This window comes from Oryx dammah, unplaced genomic scaffold (genome assembly GCF_014754425.2).
Source record: "Oryx dammah isolate SB20612 unplaced genomic scaffold, SCBI_Odam_1.1 HiC_scaffold_2, whole genome shotgun sequence".
Lineage (NCBI taxonomy): Eukaryota > Metazoa > Chordata > Mammalia > Artiodactyla > Bovidae > Oryx > Oryx dammah.
The window spans coordinates 154,697,092-154,712,438 of NW_024070186.1; the positions used below are offsets into that span (position 1 = coordinate 154,697,092).

At 45.3% G+C, this 15,347-nt stretch overlaps 1 protein-coding gene across 8 annotated transcripts in view; it reads left to right on the plus strand.

The window, feature by feature from the left end:
* ITSN1 (intersectin 1) overlaps positions 1–15,347 on the plus strand; it is a 241,501-nt gene that overhangs the window by 173,090 nt on the left and 53,064 nt on the right. For 3 of the 8 annotated variants that reach the window (XR_005718999.1, XM_040228484.1, XM_040228491.1), the window contains 4 exons: positions 3,926–3,971; positions 6,364–6,485; positions 9,626–9,743; positions 11,665–11,856. Coding sequence is in view for 7 of the 8 variants with exons in the window: in XM_040228484.1 (XP_040084418.1) it covers positions 3,926–3,971; positions 6,364–6,485; positions 9,626–9,743; positions 11,665–11,856 (478 nt within the window). In the remaining variant the exon portion in view is untranslated. Of the gene's footprint in view, positions 1–3,925; positions 3,972–6,363; positions 6,486–9,625; positions 9,744–11,664; positions 11,857–12,247; positions 13,767–15,347 lie in introns of those variants that run through there. The other 5 variants (XM_040228516.1, XM_040228523.1, XM_040228497.1 and 2 more) reach the window with 3 other exon arrangements.

Below are 15,347 nucleotides of genomic sequence, written 5' to 3' on the forward strand. Positions count from 1 at the left end.
TGGAACATCGTTGTTGGGTTTTGCTAAGGTCTGGAATGTGACTGCAAACACAGTGTGACGTGTCACGATGTGAACTTGCCTAGTGGTGCTGCAGGGTCAGCCTTGGCGTCCCAACAGCAAAAGAACCCCCCCAGGGCTTGGTGGAGGCTGCCCTGAATGAGGCTGGTCTGCGTCAGCTGGGATAACGCTCAGGATTCCTCTCTGTTCCTGGATGTAACTGACTTAGGATTTAGAGTAAATGTTCTTGATTAAGTCTCCATGGTCACTGATCTGGGATACCCCAAGAAAGATACACAGCAGTATTTCCCCCATGTAAACAAATGTATTTTGGTGACACTAGCCCCAGAATATTGGGTAGTAGAGAGTTTTTTATCTTTCATGAAACACAACATGGTTATACTTGAATACACAGCCAAAATATAAACCACCATAGTGAATTGAAAGCAGTAAAATATGGTATCTCATTTGCATTGCATAACAGGTGGTTAACATCCTTAGTCATAAATGAGTTCTTAGAAATCTGTAACAAACACATTGATATATTCAGGGGAAGGGAGGACAGAAGAAAATGAAAAAACACAAGTGATTATGGGGATTAAGCATATATGAAGATGACTGAGCTGAACAGTACCAGAAGAAAAGCAACTATTTTATAATATCATATTACCAAAGGTTAAAAATGTATTAATAACATTTGTAGAGTTTTAGGCAATATACCCACATAAATACAAGACTGATGAAGTCCTGTCTATACTAAAAGCGAAAGTGAAAGTCACTCAGTCATGTCCAGCTCTTTGTGACCTCCTGGACTATACAGTCCATGGGATTCTCCAGGTCAGAATACTGGAGTGGGTAGCCTTTCCATTCTCCAGGGGATCTTCAGACCCAGGAATAGAAATGGGATCTTCTGCATTGCACGCAGATTCTTTACCAGCTGAGCTATCAGGGAAGCCACCCGTCTATATAATAGGGAGAAATCTATTACAGGTTGGACTCAGAACTATAAATTTTGGATATCCTTGTTCCTAGCAGCTCTAATTCGTTGGAATTATTTCAAAAAGTTAGTTGGATAAATTTACAATTTGTATATAAATCATGTTTACCACTAGAATTTATATTTTTACCTACACAATAGTAAGACACAAGATTTCACTAAGGCCTTTGGCCAGGCCTTGGTATCTCCTGATCAGAGATTGAGCAGAGACTCAAGTTTATTTTCAATGCTTACAAATTGGAAGTGGCTCCCAACTGTTGTTCAGTTCAGTTCAGTCACTCAGTCATATCCGACTCTTTGCAACCCCATGAATCACAGCACGCCATGCCTCCCTGTCCATCACCAACTCCCGGAGTTCACTCAGACTCACGTCCATCAAGTCAGTGATGCCATCCAGCCATCTCATCCTCTGTTGTCCCCTTCTCCTCCTGCCCCCAATCCGTCCCAGCATCAGAGTCTTTTCCAATGAGTCAACTCTTCACATGTTGTCAAGGGGGCCCTAAAAATTCAGTTGCATAAAATGTGGTCCTGAGATGTTACAGAATTAATGAAATAGTGGCACAGGCCTCCTGGCGTATGGGAGCCCATCTCCTAATGGCCAATTTCAAGTTAGTGGGAATTTCAGGTCATAAACGTAGCCATTTACCAGACCCATAGCTGCTTGGGGCGCAAGGCTGGGCCTGGTGATAAACTGGTGATTCCACCTTCAGTCTACCTTCTCTGCTTCCCTACAGTTCCCTGGAGTAGTTGTATTTGCTTGAGATTTTTATTTGTTTTTGTTTTGGCTTTTTTTTTTTTTTTCTTTTTTTAGGGAGTATTATTGTTGTTTGGGGTTTTTTTTTGTTTTCCCTTGCTTTGGTCTTGAGAGCAGCTTGCTGAAATTCCCCTGGAGGGGTTTGCATAAGTCTGCTTCCCCTTGGCGACTTTAGCCGAAGCTGGAATGAAAATACTTCTTTTCTGTAAGACAGTCATTATATTGTCCTCTGAAGATCAGCAGAGGGAAAATTCAACTCTTCTCCAGACCAGTTAGTTAGATCCAGTAAGAACCATGGAGATGATATTTTAGGAGAGCAGAGGGAAAACATTACAAACTAAACTCAATTTCTGCTCCCATGCACAGAAACTCTTAAAGTGGCTTTACCTTTGAGATCAATTAAACACCAAAGCCATTACTTGTATTATCCTTTAACAAACTTGAGTTTTCTACCCAAACCATCCCAAGTCAGTAAGTTTAGAAAAAATGCACTGTGACATTCTCTAAAGGTAAGTTGCATTGTAAAGTGCTTTCTTAACTGCCGTCTTAAATTATGAGACACCGAAGAACTAGCAGCGCTAATGATTTTTGGGCAAACATTTAGCTACATTATTTCATCATAATGAAAAAATCTTAAAAAATCTCTCATTCTGCTTGGACATAGAATTCAGTGCATAAGGGAATATCCTGCCAAACTTAAAAACCAGACCAAGCCTCAGATACCAGAATCGACCCGTGGATGCAGAGAGAAGTTTGTCCTAAGCCTACTTCCCTTCTCTGCACGAGCAGGGCTGGGGCACATCACTGGGATCAGCTTTTCTACTGCACTCTTGAGAAGTGCCAGAGCCAAACATGGCCATCTGAGTCTGTCTCAGCTTAAGTGCTGGCTGCGGTGTTTAAAAGGGAGCACATTAAAGTGGCTGGAACTCCATGACTGGTTGCCGATCGCTTTGTTCTTTTTATAGAATAGAGAAAGCATATTATAAGCCTGCAATGGGAAATTAACTGGCCATTTGGAATTTTGTAGCATTAGTATGCCTTCATGTTGATATGTAGCCTATGCAAATTCTGAGGGAGATGGGTATTATGTATATATCTTTGTTAATACAGAAAGCATAATGAGAGTAAACATTTTAATTTGAACTTTTCCTGCTGGATGGTTATTAAATTTCAGTGTAAATAAAGGGAAAATGAGAAGTTGTGTTCCTGTTAGATAAATTACATATTTTTATTTTAGTTACTCTCATTTAGTTAATTAAGCCGGTCGTTTTGTTCTATTTTAATTGGAATACTTAATTTATTGGAAGATAGTGACACACGAGTGAAAATTAATTCGGAATAAAGCACTTTGTAACGACAGATTACGGCCTGGCCCCTGTCCCAGCCAAGTCTCTGCCGGCTTGGCTTGCTCAGCTAATTTAAAATTCCATGAGTATTCATGAAGGAATTCAACCCTAGAGCACTTTTGGAACACTTAGTAGTTGGGGAAAAAATGGTCTGCTTCTATGCACTGTGTGTCCGGCATTAAGAGATTTAGCATTTAAACGGTGTAAAGTTTGGGTAGAAAGGACTCACAGGAGAGAGTGACCACCTCTTTGGATAATAGAATGGGGGGCAGGGGTGTTTGAATCGCCACTGTCCTGTTTTCCTTCTTTAAAAAAAAAAGAAAGCCCTAAAGCAGATGTACCAAAATGGTAATATATTCACGTACTAAATCGGGGTGTTGAGCTCATGGATGTCTACTGTAACCTGTGTACTTTTTTTGTCTGTGAAATGTTTAATAATTAACCGTTTGGACATCAAACATGAGCTTAGTGTTTAGGATGTAGACTGACAGTCTTCCTGGTGGGGCAGCCCCTGTTGATTTGACACAGGGACAGGCCACACTCGTGTTACACACAGTCAGGACCCGAGCCCTTGGGGATCTGTACAGTGCCACTCTGCTTATTTTTCTCTCAAGAAGAGAGTAAAAGCTGTGTGCTTTACAGTACTTATTTTGCCCCATGTTTTCCTTGATACACATTGTAATGTCAGGAGGTAAAATGCTGCTGTGTTTCTCCAGAATGAAAAAAAGGAATTTAGGGGCTCAAGCGGGTTCGTGACATCATTCATCGGTTTTTAAGTTGCTTGACCAAAACTCTTCAGTATGCAAATGAGACCTTCTGCTCTGTTTCAAGGGCTCTGGAACTGCTGGGAAAACAGGGAGTTTAGGAAAAAAACCTGGTAAGTGACAAACCCTGATGATTATTTTTTCAATGTTTTTAATGTAATTGATAGTTGCTCCCCATCTTTTATTAGGGCTAGAAACCTTTTTGGAAAAAAAAAAAAAGAAAGAAAAGTAAAGACTAAAGAATCTGTCCTAAGAGTGGTTAGAATAGATCCTTTCCTTGGAATCCATTAATAATGTGTATCCATGATTATGAAATAAAGGCTGTTGCTTCACACATTGGGTATTAGGGACATTACCAGACAGAATGTTCTCTTGGGATGTGAAGAAATAATTCAGGCAAGATGGTGGGACATTGTCACGCTTGGAACTGTAGGATTTGGGATCAGCTGCTACTTAATCCTTCTCTTATTGGGTTCAGTACTTTTTCCTTTCCTGAAAGCATATTCAGTCCCAGGATGTAAATAGTGGAGGAGATTAGAGGAGCCACAGGTATTGTCAGACAGTGGGGCCTATGAATTTAGAAGCTTTTGAGTAGTTTTCCTCAGGTACACAGTGAAGGTGCAAAATTATAGTCATCCCCCTGAACTCAAAAGTGTTCCAGTTTATTTAAACAAAAATCACATGTTCTATTAATAGAAGCATGAATGAGAGAAGAAAGAAGCAGCTGGGAAATCATACAGTTGGTACGGCCTGTCTTCCTCATCTAGGTCATTTCAGCCCTTTTGCTATCACAGCCTTAAGAAATTACAGGTTGAGAGTCACCACAGCACCAAGAGAGGGACTTCATGTATCTGTGCCTGGCGCTCAGCCTCCAGACAGGCTCACCTGACAAGGAAAAGTGGGTTTTTCGGTAGTTGTAGGATTTCAGACTGACTCAAGATATCAGACCACCCCAGTCAAATCTTTGTTTTAACCCTGGGTATGCTATGGGGTTGGCCAAAAGGTTTGTTTGGGTTTTTCCATTGCATCTTACAGGCTAACCTGGATGGACTTTTTGGCCAACCCTATACATTTTGAATGGTCATTCCAAAGGGTCCAGAGGGGCTTAACATCGCACTGAAACCCCCGAGCTGCTCAAAAAAAAAGGAAAACAGTATTGAGGCAGGTCACCAGCTACACAGGCCAGGTCCTTTGAGCAATAGGAACACCGGGGGCCAAATAGGGTAATAATTTGGATGTTTTCCAAATTGAAAACTCTTTGGAGTCTAGAGCTAACCTTTGGTGGAGTAGGGGAGAGTTCTCATACCCAGCACAGATTTCCCATCTTGGGCTCTCAGGGGAGCCCAAGACATGTGTGAGCTGGGCTTTCTTTTGCTTCCCTGAGCTCTGGGACGCGTCTGACAGGCCAGCCTGCACGTCCCAGTGCTCCTAGCGTGCTGGCTGCTGGCCACAGAACAGGGTCGGGTGGGTCGGAGGGGCCAGGTTATGTTCCTTATCGCAGGGAATGCTGTCAGAGATGGGCCTTCTACTTCTCTCCTTCTGTCTGTCTTTACTTCATGGCTTGTGTCTTCATCTCTGTCTTCTGAGAACAGTTTCGATGGGGAGAGAGTGTAGAGGAATAGAACAGTCTGTTCCGTCTTGCGTCTAGAAGTTCACAAGGCAGTCCCTGCGGATGCGCCAGAATTCAGTCAGAGAAGGGTTTTGTCCTTTTGTAGTCAACATCCTGTGCCAGGAGAAGTGTACTTTTTCAGAGCCTGGTCTGTGGTACTGCTGGACTTTTTCCCATGAAGCTGTTCAGTCAGGAAAAGTACAGAACTGTTTTCTTTTTTTTTTTTCTGTGCGGAATTGCCGTTTTGCTTAAAACCCCCTCTTAACTCTAGGATCCTCCTTTAACTTGCAATAAAAAGAAGTAAACTTCTGTTGACGTGATCCCTAGCTGGTATTCAGGGATCACCCTTAAAGTGTCAGCCACAGAGCAAATGGTCTTGTGGACGGAAGAGAGAGGCTGAGAAAAGTCATAGTGTAGAAGTCAAGCCAGTGCCTGCCCCTGGTGGCTTCTCAAGAACACAAAGTTTGTCTTTCTGCTGTTCCTGGCAGGTGGAATGGCTTCACTTGACTTCCTTGATTCACTCAACTATCCTTCCCCGGACCATGTGATGATAATAATAAGCCCTGTGTGGGGGCCGAAGGTTGTGGGGATGAATGAGGCCCAGCTGTTGGCATCCTGAGGGGGAGGGGTGGGGAGTTTGTGGGGGCAAGCTGGTGGGCTCCAAGAGATGAGGGGTCCTCGGGCACACTAGGCAGAACCAGAAGGCGAGTCCAGAAGCACTGCACTTGCCTTGCAGGGAATGGGGGCCCACTGGGCCTTCTTCGTTGAGTAGAAAACCGGCCCTGTGCACTGGCTTTGAGGACGTTTACCTGTGAACCTGGGAGGTGGCTGTGTCTTGGCTGTCCTTCTCCTGACTCTTAACCCTGCACTATACCATGTTTGGTCTTGTTTTCCAGAAATCGCACAGGTCATTGCCTCCTACACAGCTACGGGGCCTGAACAGCTTACGCTGGCCCCCGGTCAGCTGATCCTGATCCGGAAAAAGAACCCAGGTGGATGGTGGGAAGGAGAGCTACAGGTTAGTGTCTTTGCCATTTGTTTAAAATCCCCTGCCCAGATTTCAAGATGCAAGATTTCAAAGGGATCCTATTTCACGGCAAAGTGCAGATACCCCCACACTGTCTGAATCCTGCATTTGTGTAACAAGAGATGCCACGTTCTCTAAACCCAGTTTGTTCCTAAGCCTTGGGCAGCCAGGAACAGAAATGTGAGAGCTGAGGATTCTTGTGAAGATGTATGTGTATCTGTTGGATTCTTGAGTTGAGACAGTGAGTGGTGGGAAGGAGAGAGCTCGTGATGGAGTGTTTCATCCTTCATACCGGAACAGAGCTTCTCCTCCACGGGAAGCTGTAAGGTGTGATGCCACAGGGGCCTGTAGTCAAAGCCACATCTGTGTGGCACAACAGTTTTAGTTCTTCTGTGTGTGTGTGTGTGTCTGTGTGTGTCTGTGTGTCTGTGTGTGTGTGTGTGTGTGTGTCCGTCCTCAGTTCATCAATCTGTTGAGGTAAACCTTGATCAGGAAGGCAAAGATCTACATTGTGGTGAAATAAAGAAATACAGCACGTTCTGTGTATATGGGGCAGATTAAAATTAGGAACTAAAGTGCCAGAGAGTGAAGAGTGAGCTGGTGGACTAAAGAAAGGTATCTTGGCTGGAATAGAAGGTACAGCCTGGAGTAGCCAAAGGCAGAACTTCCCCTGGGAGCTCACTGGTAGGCAGCCATTAAAAACCCCATCCAGCAGGGTAGACGAGATACAGTTTATTGGTTCAGTGTTCCATTGGGGTCCTGGAATCCACTCCCCTCATCCTTTAAAAAAATTTTTTTTTGTTTTTTAAATTTATTGATATTTTTTGGCTGTGCCACACAATTTGTGGGATCTTAGTTCCCCAACCAGGGATTGAACCCGGGCCGTGGCAGTGAAAGCACTGTGTCCTAACCACTGGACTGCCAGGGCTTCCCTCTCTTCCCTTTTTAATATGTCTCTTCCTTCATTGGGTGGAGGAGGCCTTCCGCAGACTTGGGGTCTCGTTTCCTGTAGAGAGTTGTCACCTAGTGGCCTTCCCGTCCATAGGTGACTCCCCTGTTCTGAGACTTAAGGGGGTCCCCATGGCCCTACTCAGCCTGCTCACAGGTGTGCCCTGTTGCCCTTCCATGCATCTTGCCAGTCTGGCTCTCACAGTGACATCTCTGCTCCAGCCTCGGTCGGTGATCTACTCTCCTGAAGACAAGCAGCAGCCTCAGACCCCGATTTCTTCCTGCCTTTGCCCAGAGCACCTCCCTACATGGTCCTTCCCGCCTCCTCCCCACCCCCCACTGCCCCCTTTCTCAAGAGCTGGCCAGATCCCACTTCTTCCAGAAGCTTTCTATGACCGTCCTACCCGAGGCGACATCTTCCCATGAACCATGGTGGCCCCTATGCCTGAGCCTCTGTTGACATTTAGTATTGATGCCAGTACTATTACTTAGCTTCCCATGCATGTTTCTTACTTCTTCATGCAGGTTATCAACTCTTTGAGGGCAGAAACCATATCTTCTCATCCTCTCACTCCTAGTGCCATACACGAAAGGGTCTTGAGAGGGTTCTTGCAACCCTCAGTGGTCTGCCCAGGAGGGCTTCTGGTGTTCTCACCAGACTTTGTCTTCTGCGGCTACACGGATGAAGAAATTGGGAACATCATCTGGGGGTCCAGCGGTTGACTCCACACCTCCCCTGTAGCTGACATGAGTTCAATCCCTGGTCAAGGAATTAAGATCCTGCATGCTATGAGACATGGCCAAAAAATAAAAGAAATTATTTTTTAAAGAAAAATAGAAGTTGCCAGTGAGTTCTGTGTTCTGCCCTTGGGAAACTGCACAGATGTGGGAAATGGTGGCATCGCTGTGAGCCCCACGGCAGTGTATACCAGATAGATTAACATGGTGGCTTCAACCATGGGTGGGTTCAGTGTGAAGATAAAAGCTTTAGTCCTTGAGCCAAGAGCATGAAATCTATCAGACCACAAAGAAAGTGAAATCTGATCTTCGTTCTAAAAGTAACCCAGAAGTATCCTTCACGGCAAATTGAATCAGATAAGAGGGTAAGGGTGAGGTATGGAAAGCTTCCTTTTCTCTGAATTTTATTTTCTTATTTTGGGAATAGTTTAGAGGGTAGGCGTGCATGTGTGCCCTGTAAATTGTTTTGAATTCTCTGCTCCTGGTGGTGTGCAGAAAGGTAGTTATGACACTTATCATCCCTAATTAGAGTCTTTGTCTCTTAGAATTATGTCAGGATTACAAGTCTTGGTTCACCAACTCTATTATAAGTTCCTTCAAGTCATATACTGTCCATTTCCAACAACTCCCAGCATGTAAGTTCTCAATGAATGGATTTTGTGTTGAATTAGCTTAAAGTGAAGGAGAAAGGACTGACAGTGGGAAACGTGACTCATCTGTCACACAGGCTTGATGGCTTTTGAAGTCAAGGTCAAGCTCAGCCCCCTTGTGTCCTGCATATATTACATGTCCATCATCTTGTATATGTACAGTTAACATCCATAAGATCATAGATGCGAGTGTGAATCTTGGCTTGGCATTAACTAGCCTGTAACAATGAGATGATCACTTAACTTTTCTGAGCCCTACTCTTTTTGTCTCAGAACTTGGAAGAGTGAAAGTGGGAAATGGGAAATGGTAATTGTAGTAGTAGTGTTCTTCTGGAATTGTGGTGTAGGTACATATATACTAGATGTTTAGCACAAGCCTAGCTCATAAGAAGCTCCCAATGCATGTTGCTGCCATTCTTATTATTATTACTCCTAAAATCCATATATCACGTTGGCATAAACCATAACCTCTGCCCGACCTGAGACTGGCATCTGAGAGCTGTTCAGCGAGCAGGGTTTTCTGTCCTGTAAGTGCTACACTGTCCTCTTGACGGTGGCGCACTCCATCGAGCTCATGGGAAAACATTCCAGGCTTTGCCGACCAACGGCTGCCACAATTTGAATTTCAGCTATGCTATTTTCATTTTGTACTGTAGTAATCCATAGATTCTATTGATGTTATTCTGTTTTAGTTATGTGGAAGCTTGGCATAAGCGCACCATGTTCGGAAGCAAACTACACCGTAAAAGAGGATGAACCTTTGAAACATTTTAATGTAATTTTTTTTATTATTAGGCACGTGGGAAAAAGCGCCAGATAGGCTGGTTTCCTGCTAATTACGTCAAACTTTTAAGCCCTGGGACGAGCAAAATCACTCCAACAGACCCACTGAAGCCAACGGCATTCCCAACAGGTGAGCGGTTTACACTCTGCTCAGAAAATGGTCTGTGCTTCCTGGTAGCCCTCCCACTCAGTTCTCTTGTGGAGTGGTGGAGGTTGTCTTTCACATCGGCTGTAACCGCCTCTTGTACTTGGGGGTGCTGATACCACACGAATGTGATATGGAATATGTTTTGCAAAAGGACCAAATATCTAAGCAGCTTTGCTGTGCTGGGTACAACAGACCCCTTGTTGGAACCAGCTTCCTAAAGGGGCCCTGAATGCTGTGCTATTGAAGCCAGATTTTTCTCTTGATTTCCTTCCAACTATTTAAATTGGGATTTGGGCTGGGGCGGCAGTGGGGGGTTGGGGGGAGACAAAAAGGGCCTCCTAAAAATAAATGGCCGGGGTCTAAATAGGTCAGGAGATTGAGCCGAGAGGCCACAGGGGTCTGTTGGTTGTCATGTGCTGCTCAGTAAAGACCGAAATAGCTCCCCTGTGACATTTCCTGTGAACAGAGGGGCTTCGCTTAATGGGCAGGATGTTATACGCGCTCTCCTAAAGGGACCAAGAGGGAACAGAGGGCCCCGCAGCTGAGATGGTTGACTATCTTCTGATTGAAGAGACCAAATTAGATGCTTTGGTAATGTGTGAGAGGGTGAGGTTACGGAAGCCGACTTCTGCTTTGGGTCTTGAAGCCATTAATGGAATCTTGGGTGGTATTTGTGGAAAACACAGGCTTTTCCTTCCAGTACCTTGTGGCTAAATGTCTGTGCTGTACATCCCCAGTGAAATCAGATCAAAACTTGGCAGCCTTTGCAAGAAATGAAAGGATTGGCCAACGTTGTGTCTGATTCCTGACCCCAGCTGGGCCCCTGTGCTTGAGCCCTGGCCTCCTGTGGGCAGAGGGGTGTGGTGCCCGCTGGGTCTCCTCTCCCTTGGGGAGGCCTAGTGGCGTGCCCTTCATCAGGTTGGTTAAAACCCACAGAAATTGTTTGCCGAGGGGATGGGATTAGCTGGAACATCATTAAAGCCTGAGCCTGTATACAGGTTGGTCAGGAAAGATGAACAGGGGTAACAGCTAACTAGGCAGACTTCTCTGAAGTGTAAAAATGCCAGGGAATAAAAACAGTGTAACCTCCTGTAGGTCTGAGGGAAAATGAGAAAAGGAGAATTGTCCTTGAATGTGGAAATTGCTTCTTGGAGATAAGATGCTGAGACACAAAAGTACAGCAGAATAAGGCACTGGCTTTCCTTTTCACTAAGAGCTTCCCAGGTGGTGCTGGTGGTAAAGAATCTGCCTGCCAATGCAGGAGACGGCAAGAGACAGGAGACGTGGGTTCGATCCCAGGGTCGGGAAGATCCTTTGGAGAAGGAAATGGCAACCCACTCCAGCGTTCTGGCCTGTAAAATCCCACAGACAGAGGAGTCTGGCAGGCCACAGTCCACGGGGTCGCAAAGAGTCGGACACAGCTGAGTACAAGAGTTGAACTTTTCGGAGGTCATGGTAATCACCTTCCATCTTAAAAAAACAAACAGACAGCAAAAAACAATCCAGCAAAAAATCAGAAAAGAAAAAAAAGAGTTGGGTTCGAGTCCCCATGATCCACAGCTGTATGTGCAGGTGGGCCAACATTCCGAGTCAGCATCCTAAAGGAGCATCACCGCCCTCAGACAGAAATGATTCCCTGGTAGCTCTCCCTTATCCCTGCCCATTTTTTGCGGACAGCGGAACACCTAAAAGAGGAAGATGGGATGGGAACTAAAGGCGACGCCTGCTGTTGTCTTGGTCCCCAGTCCTCCAGCTTCCTCCACTGCCCACACTTAGACAAAGCCCTCACAGCCCTCCAGGTAGCTCCGCCCTCTTCGGGCAAGGACACGGTCGGGACACGGGAGGCCTGGAGACCCTCAGGCAGCCCGCGCCCCCTCCCGCTCACCGGGCCTGTCTCCCGCAGTGTGCCAGGTGATCGGGATGTACGACTACACCGCGCAGAACGACGACGAGCTGGCCTTCAGCAAGGGCCAGGTCATCAATGTCCTCAACAAGGAGGACCCCGACTGGTGGAAGGGTGAAGTCCACGGGCAGGTGGGGCTCTTCCCGTCCAACTACGTGAAGCTGACCACGGACACGGACCCCAGCCAGCAATGTAAGTGCCCCGGCCGCCCGGTTGCCTCTCCTCTCTGGCGTCTCTCGGTGAAACATGCAGCATTGCTCTGATTCTGCTGAGCTTTGTTTGCAGAACTTAGCTAGACCATTGCTGCATTCGCAACAGTCTCTTTGAAGACCTTCCTCGTAATGCAAGACTTTTATCTCGTGGGGTTTTCGTTTTGTTGGTTTTTTTGTTTTTTGTTTTTGGTTTTTTAAAAACATTCCTTCTGTAGCATGTCCCCTCCCTCCCCTCCCCCCCTTTTTCTTTTTTTTTTTTCCTTTTTAATCATTTTGGCACCATGCTGTTTTACATGCCTGACTCATTTTCCTAGCTTGAATTTTGCTCATTGTTTTGTTTTGCTTATGTGTTGTTTTCCTCCTTTTTCTAGGAATCATATGTTGTCCACCCCCCCCTCAGGCTTGAAAGTCCTCAAAGAGACCCACTATCCCATATCACTGCCCCGAGGGATGATGGGAGATGCAGCCTTGATCATGTGACTTCCAGCATGATCACCTACTGCCTTCTGAGTAGAAGAACTCACTGCAGAGCAGTTTACCTCATTTTACCTTAGTTGCATGTGATGACAATGTTGAGTTATTACTTGCAGAGATAGAAGCAAAAAATTACAAAAATACACAGGGTAGTGGGTCCTTTTGTGGCTTTCCTAGTGACTCAAATTGACTTCCCCCCACCTTTGCACAGGTGCTTTCAATAGTCTTCAAATTATTTTTCAATAAATCTTTTAGCCTTTTAATAAAAAAAAAATGAATGACTTCTTTGCTATTTTGGTTTTGCAAAAAGACCCACTATCAAGGAATGCTGCATGTGCTATTAAAAAACTGTTCCAAATGTCCGTAAATCTGAGACTTGATGTATTTTTTGTTTTTCATTTTGTCCAGTGTTATCAACTAAATTGTGTAGTTTGGGTTGTTGCCCCCTACTGTAGAAGTACAGAGAAGTTCAGTATATCTGTTTTAAAGACGTGTAGAATGAGGCCAATTAAACAGAAGGTGTTTTGTGCTTGTTTGTGTGTATCAGATGTACCTTGCTGAGCATGTAATAATACATCCTGTACATATGAAATTAGTTCTTTCCATGGCAAAAGCTATTACCTTGTATGATGCTCTAATCATATTGCATTAATTTTATTTTGCACAGTGACCTTGTAGCCCCATGAGAAAGCATGTGTGTTTTTGTTTGGTCTCAGATTTATCTGGTTGAGTTGGTGTTTTCTGTTTGGGGTTTTTAATTTTGCATATGTTCATACCATAAATCCGTAGACTATACCTTTGAGGTTGTCACGGTCAACAGTATCTACAATCTCGCCTTAGTCTCTGTTACACCAAGTTTTATTCCAGTGACTTCATGGAATGACTATTTCAAACAAATAATTTTCTTGACAAGAAAGAATGTATAGGAGTCTCCCTGCAATTAATTTCCAATGTTTACATTTTTTAACTAGACTGTGGAATTTCTACAGGTTAATATGAAATGGAGCTCATGGTCCGTTGATGTGTTGGATGTTGTAGCTGAAGCCATGTGTGTCTTTTAAACACTAGTTGGAAGCTCTCAATAAAAACGCCGTTGCTGACAGCACAGAAAACGGGGCGGGGGGGCAGGGAGCCTCAAGCACAACCTAGCGGTTCTACTAATGACTTTTTAACAGTAGCGATCTTCTGTTTTACGTCTGTCCCCTGGGGGACTCTGTGCTGGCCATTGTGTAGCGGTCCTTCTCCACGCACACGGTGCCGAGAACGAGGACACCGCCTTGTTCGCTGGCGCGTCAGTATTTTCATGAATATGAATGTAAAATATATAAATATATAAACCTGCGGCTTTAACAACTGTAATACAACCTTTTGAATTAGTTATGTGTATAGATAATTAAATTCTTCATATAAAAGTTAGATGGAAATGTCTCTGTGTTCTTGATGTTGGAAGGTGGCAGAGGTGACGGGGAACCAGCCAGACTAGACCTAAGCAGGTAGCCTGCTGCCCACGTGTCCATTATGATACAGATGCCATGGGGACCCTCGCTCTTACCCTGCTACCCGCCCCTCCCTGATCAACATGCAGACAGGGACCCTTCCTAATGCTGATTTTGAAGAATAGAAGTCCCGGGACTTTCCTGGTGGTCCAGTGGTTAAGACATCACACTGCCACTGCAAGGGGCAGGGGTTTGATCCCTGGTCAAGGAACTAAGATCCTGCACACTGCATGGTGCAGCCAAAAATAGGAAAAAAAACAAACAAACAAGGTGGCAATTCAACTTTGTGCTTAACTCTCTCATCAGGCTTTCAGTATGTGCTATTGATACATTGACAGGTGAGCCATGTGACTCAGAGAACCACACGTTTGCCCGAAAGGTGTATCACAAAAGGGTCTGCTGAGCTGACAGATGTAAGTAAATACCGAAACTTTCACATCTTCCATGCTATTGTTTGCCATCTGTATCTGCCTGGCAAGCTCCAGTTGAATTTGCAGAAACAGACCGGTGTATACCCTGATGAAACTGTTGGCTGCGACGGACCATGGGCTTGATTCCGTTCAGGAACCTTGCTTATTGGTCCTCCCCTGCCATTCAGTGGAAAAGTGAGTTCCTTCATCAGTTCAGCAAATAGTTGCAGGGAGAGACTTACCAGGTGTGGACGCTGCTCTGGGTTCTGGGGCAGAGAGTGCTGCTCCATCAGTGAAGACTGGGATCCCTGTCCTCATGGAGTTCACTTTCTAATGGGAGGAACAAACAGAAAACCAAACTGCTGCACACATATATGAACATAAATATATGAGGGGTGTGTGTGTGTGTTTGTGTGTGTGTGTGTGAGAGAGAGAAGCTGATGCATTCTGTGCCAGGAGAGCTAACGGATGCCAGGTGACCCCGAGGAGGACATCCAAAGCCAACGTTCGGGAAGGGCAGCTACAGGGAGAGATCAGGGAACCCTTCCAGAAAGAAGGGAGACCTAAGGATTAGAAGGAGCCGGATGAAGCTGGGAAGAGAAGGGGCTGTTTGAGGCAGAAGTGTCATATAGGGGCCGCAAGGTACAGGGAGAGATCCCCATCACTGCCCCCTAGCCTACCCCCTTGATCAGCAAAGCCCTGTCTCTTGCCCAGGACCACCTGCTCCCACCCCCCATCCCGCCCCCTTCACCCGTATAAGTCAGTGTTTCCAGCTTTAAGTTTTGGCTAGCAGAGATGCAATTGTCAAGGTGGGTAATCCACGATAATACTCTCCACAACTCTTTCTCTCCACCCCCTGTCTGTAGATCAACCCTCTTAGGCTGTGTTGACGCAGGTTTGTCCCCAGGAATCTTGCTCTTTCCCCCTCACAGATCATGCAGTTTGCATTTGATCATAGTGTCCTTCTGACCCTGGGCTGCTCAACCAGAGGGAAGGAAGAGTACAGCCTCTGGTGGGTAGAGGCTGGGGTTGCTGCTGAAGACCCTGCAATGCACAGGACGCCCCCCACAGTGAACGTGGTCCCATGTCAC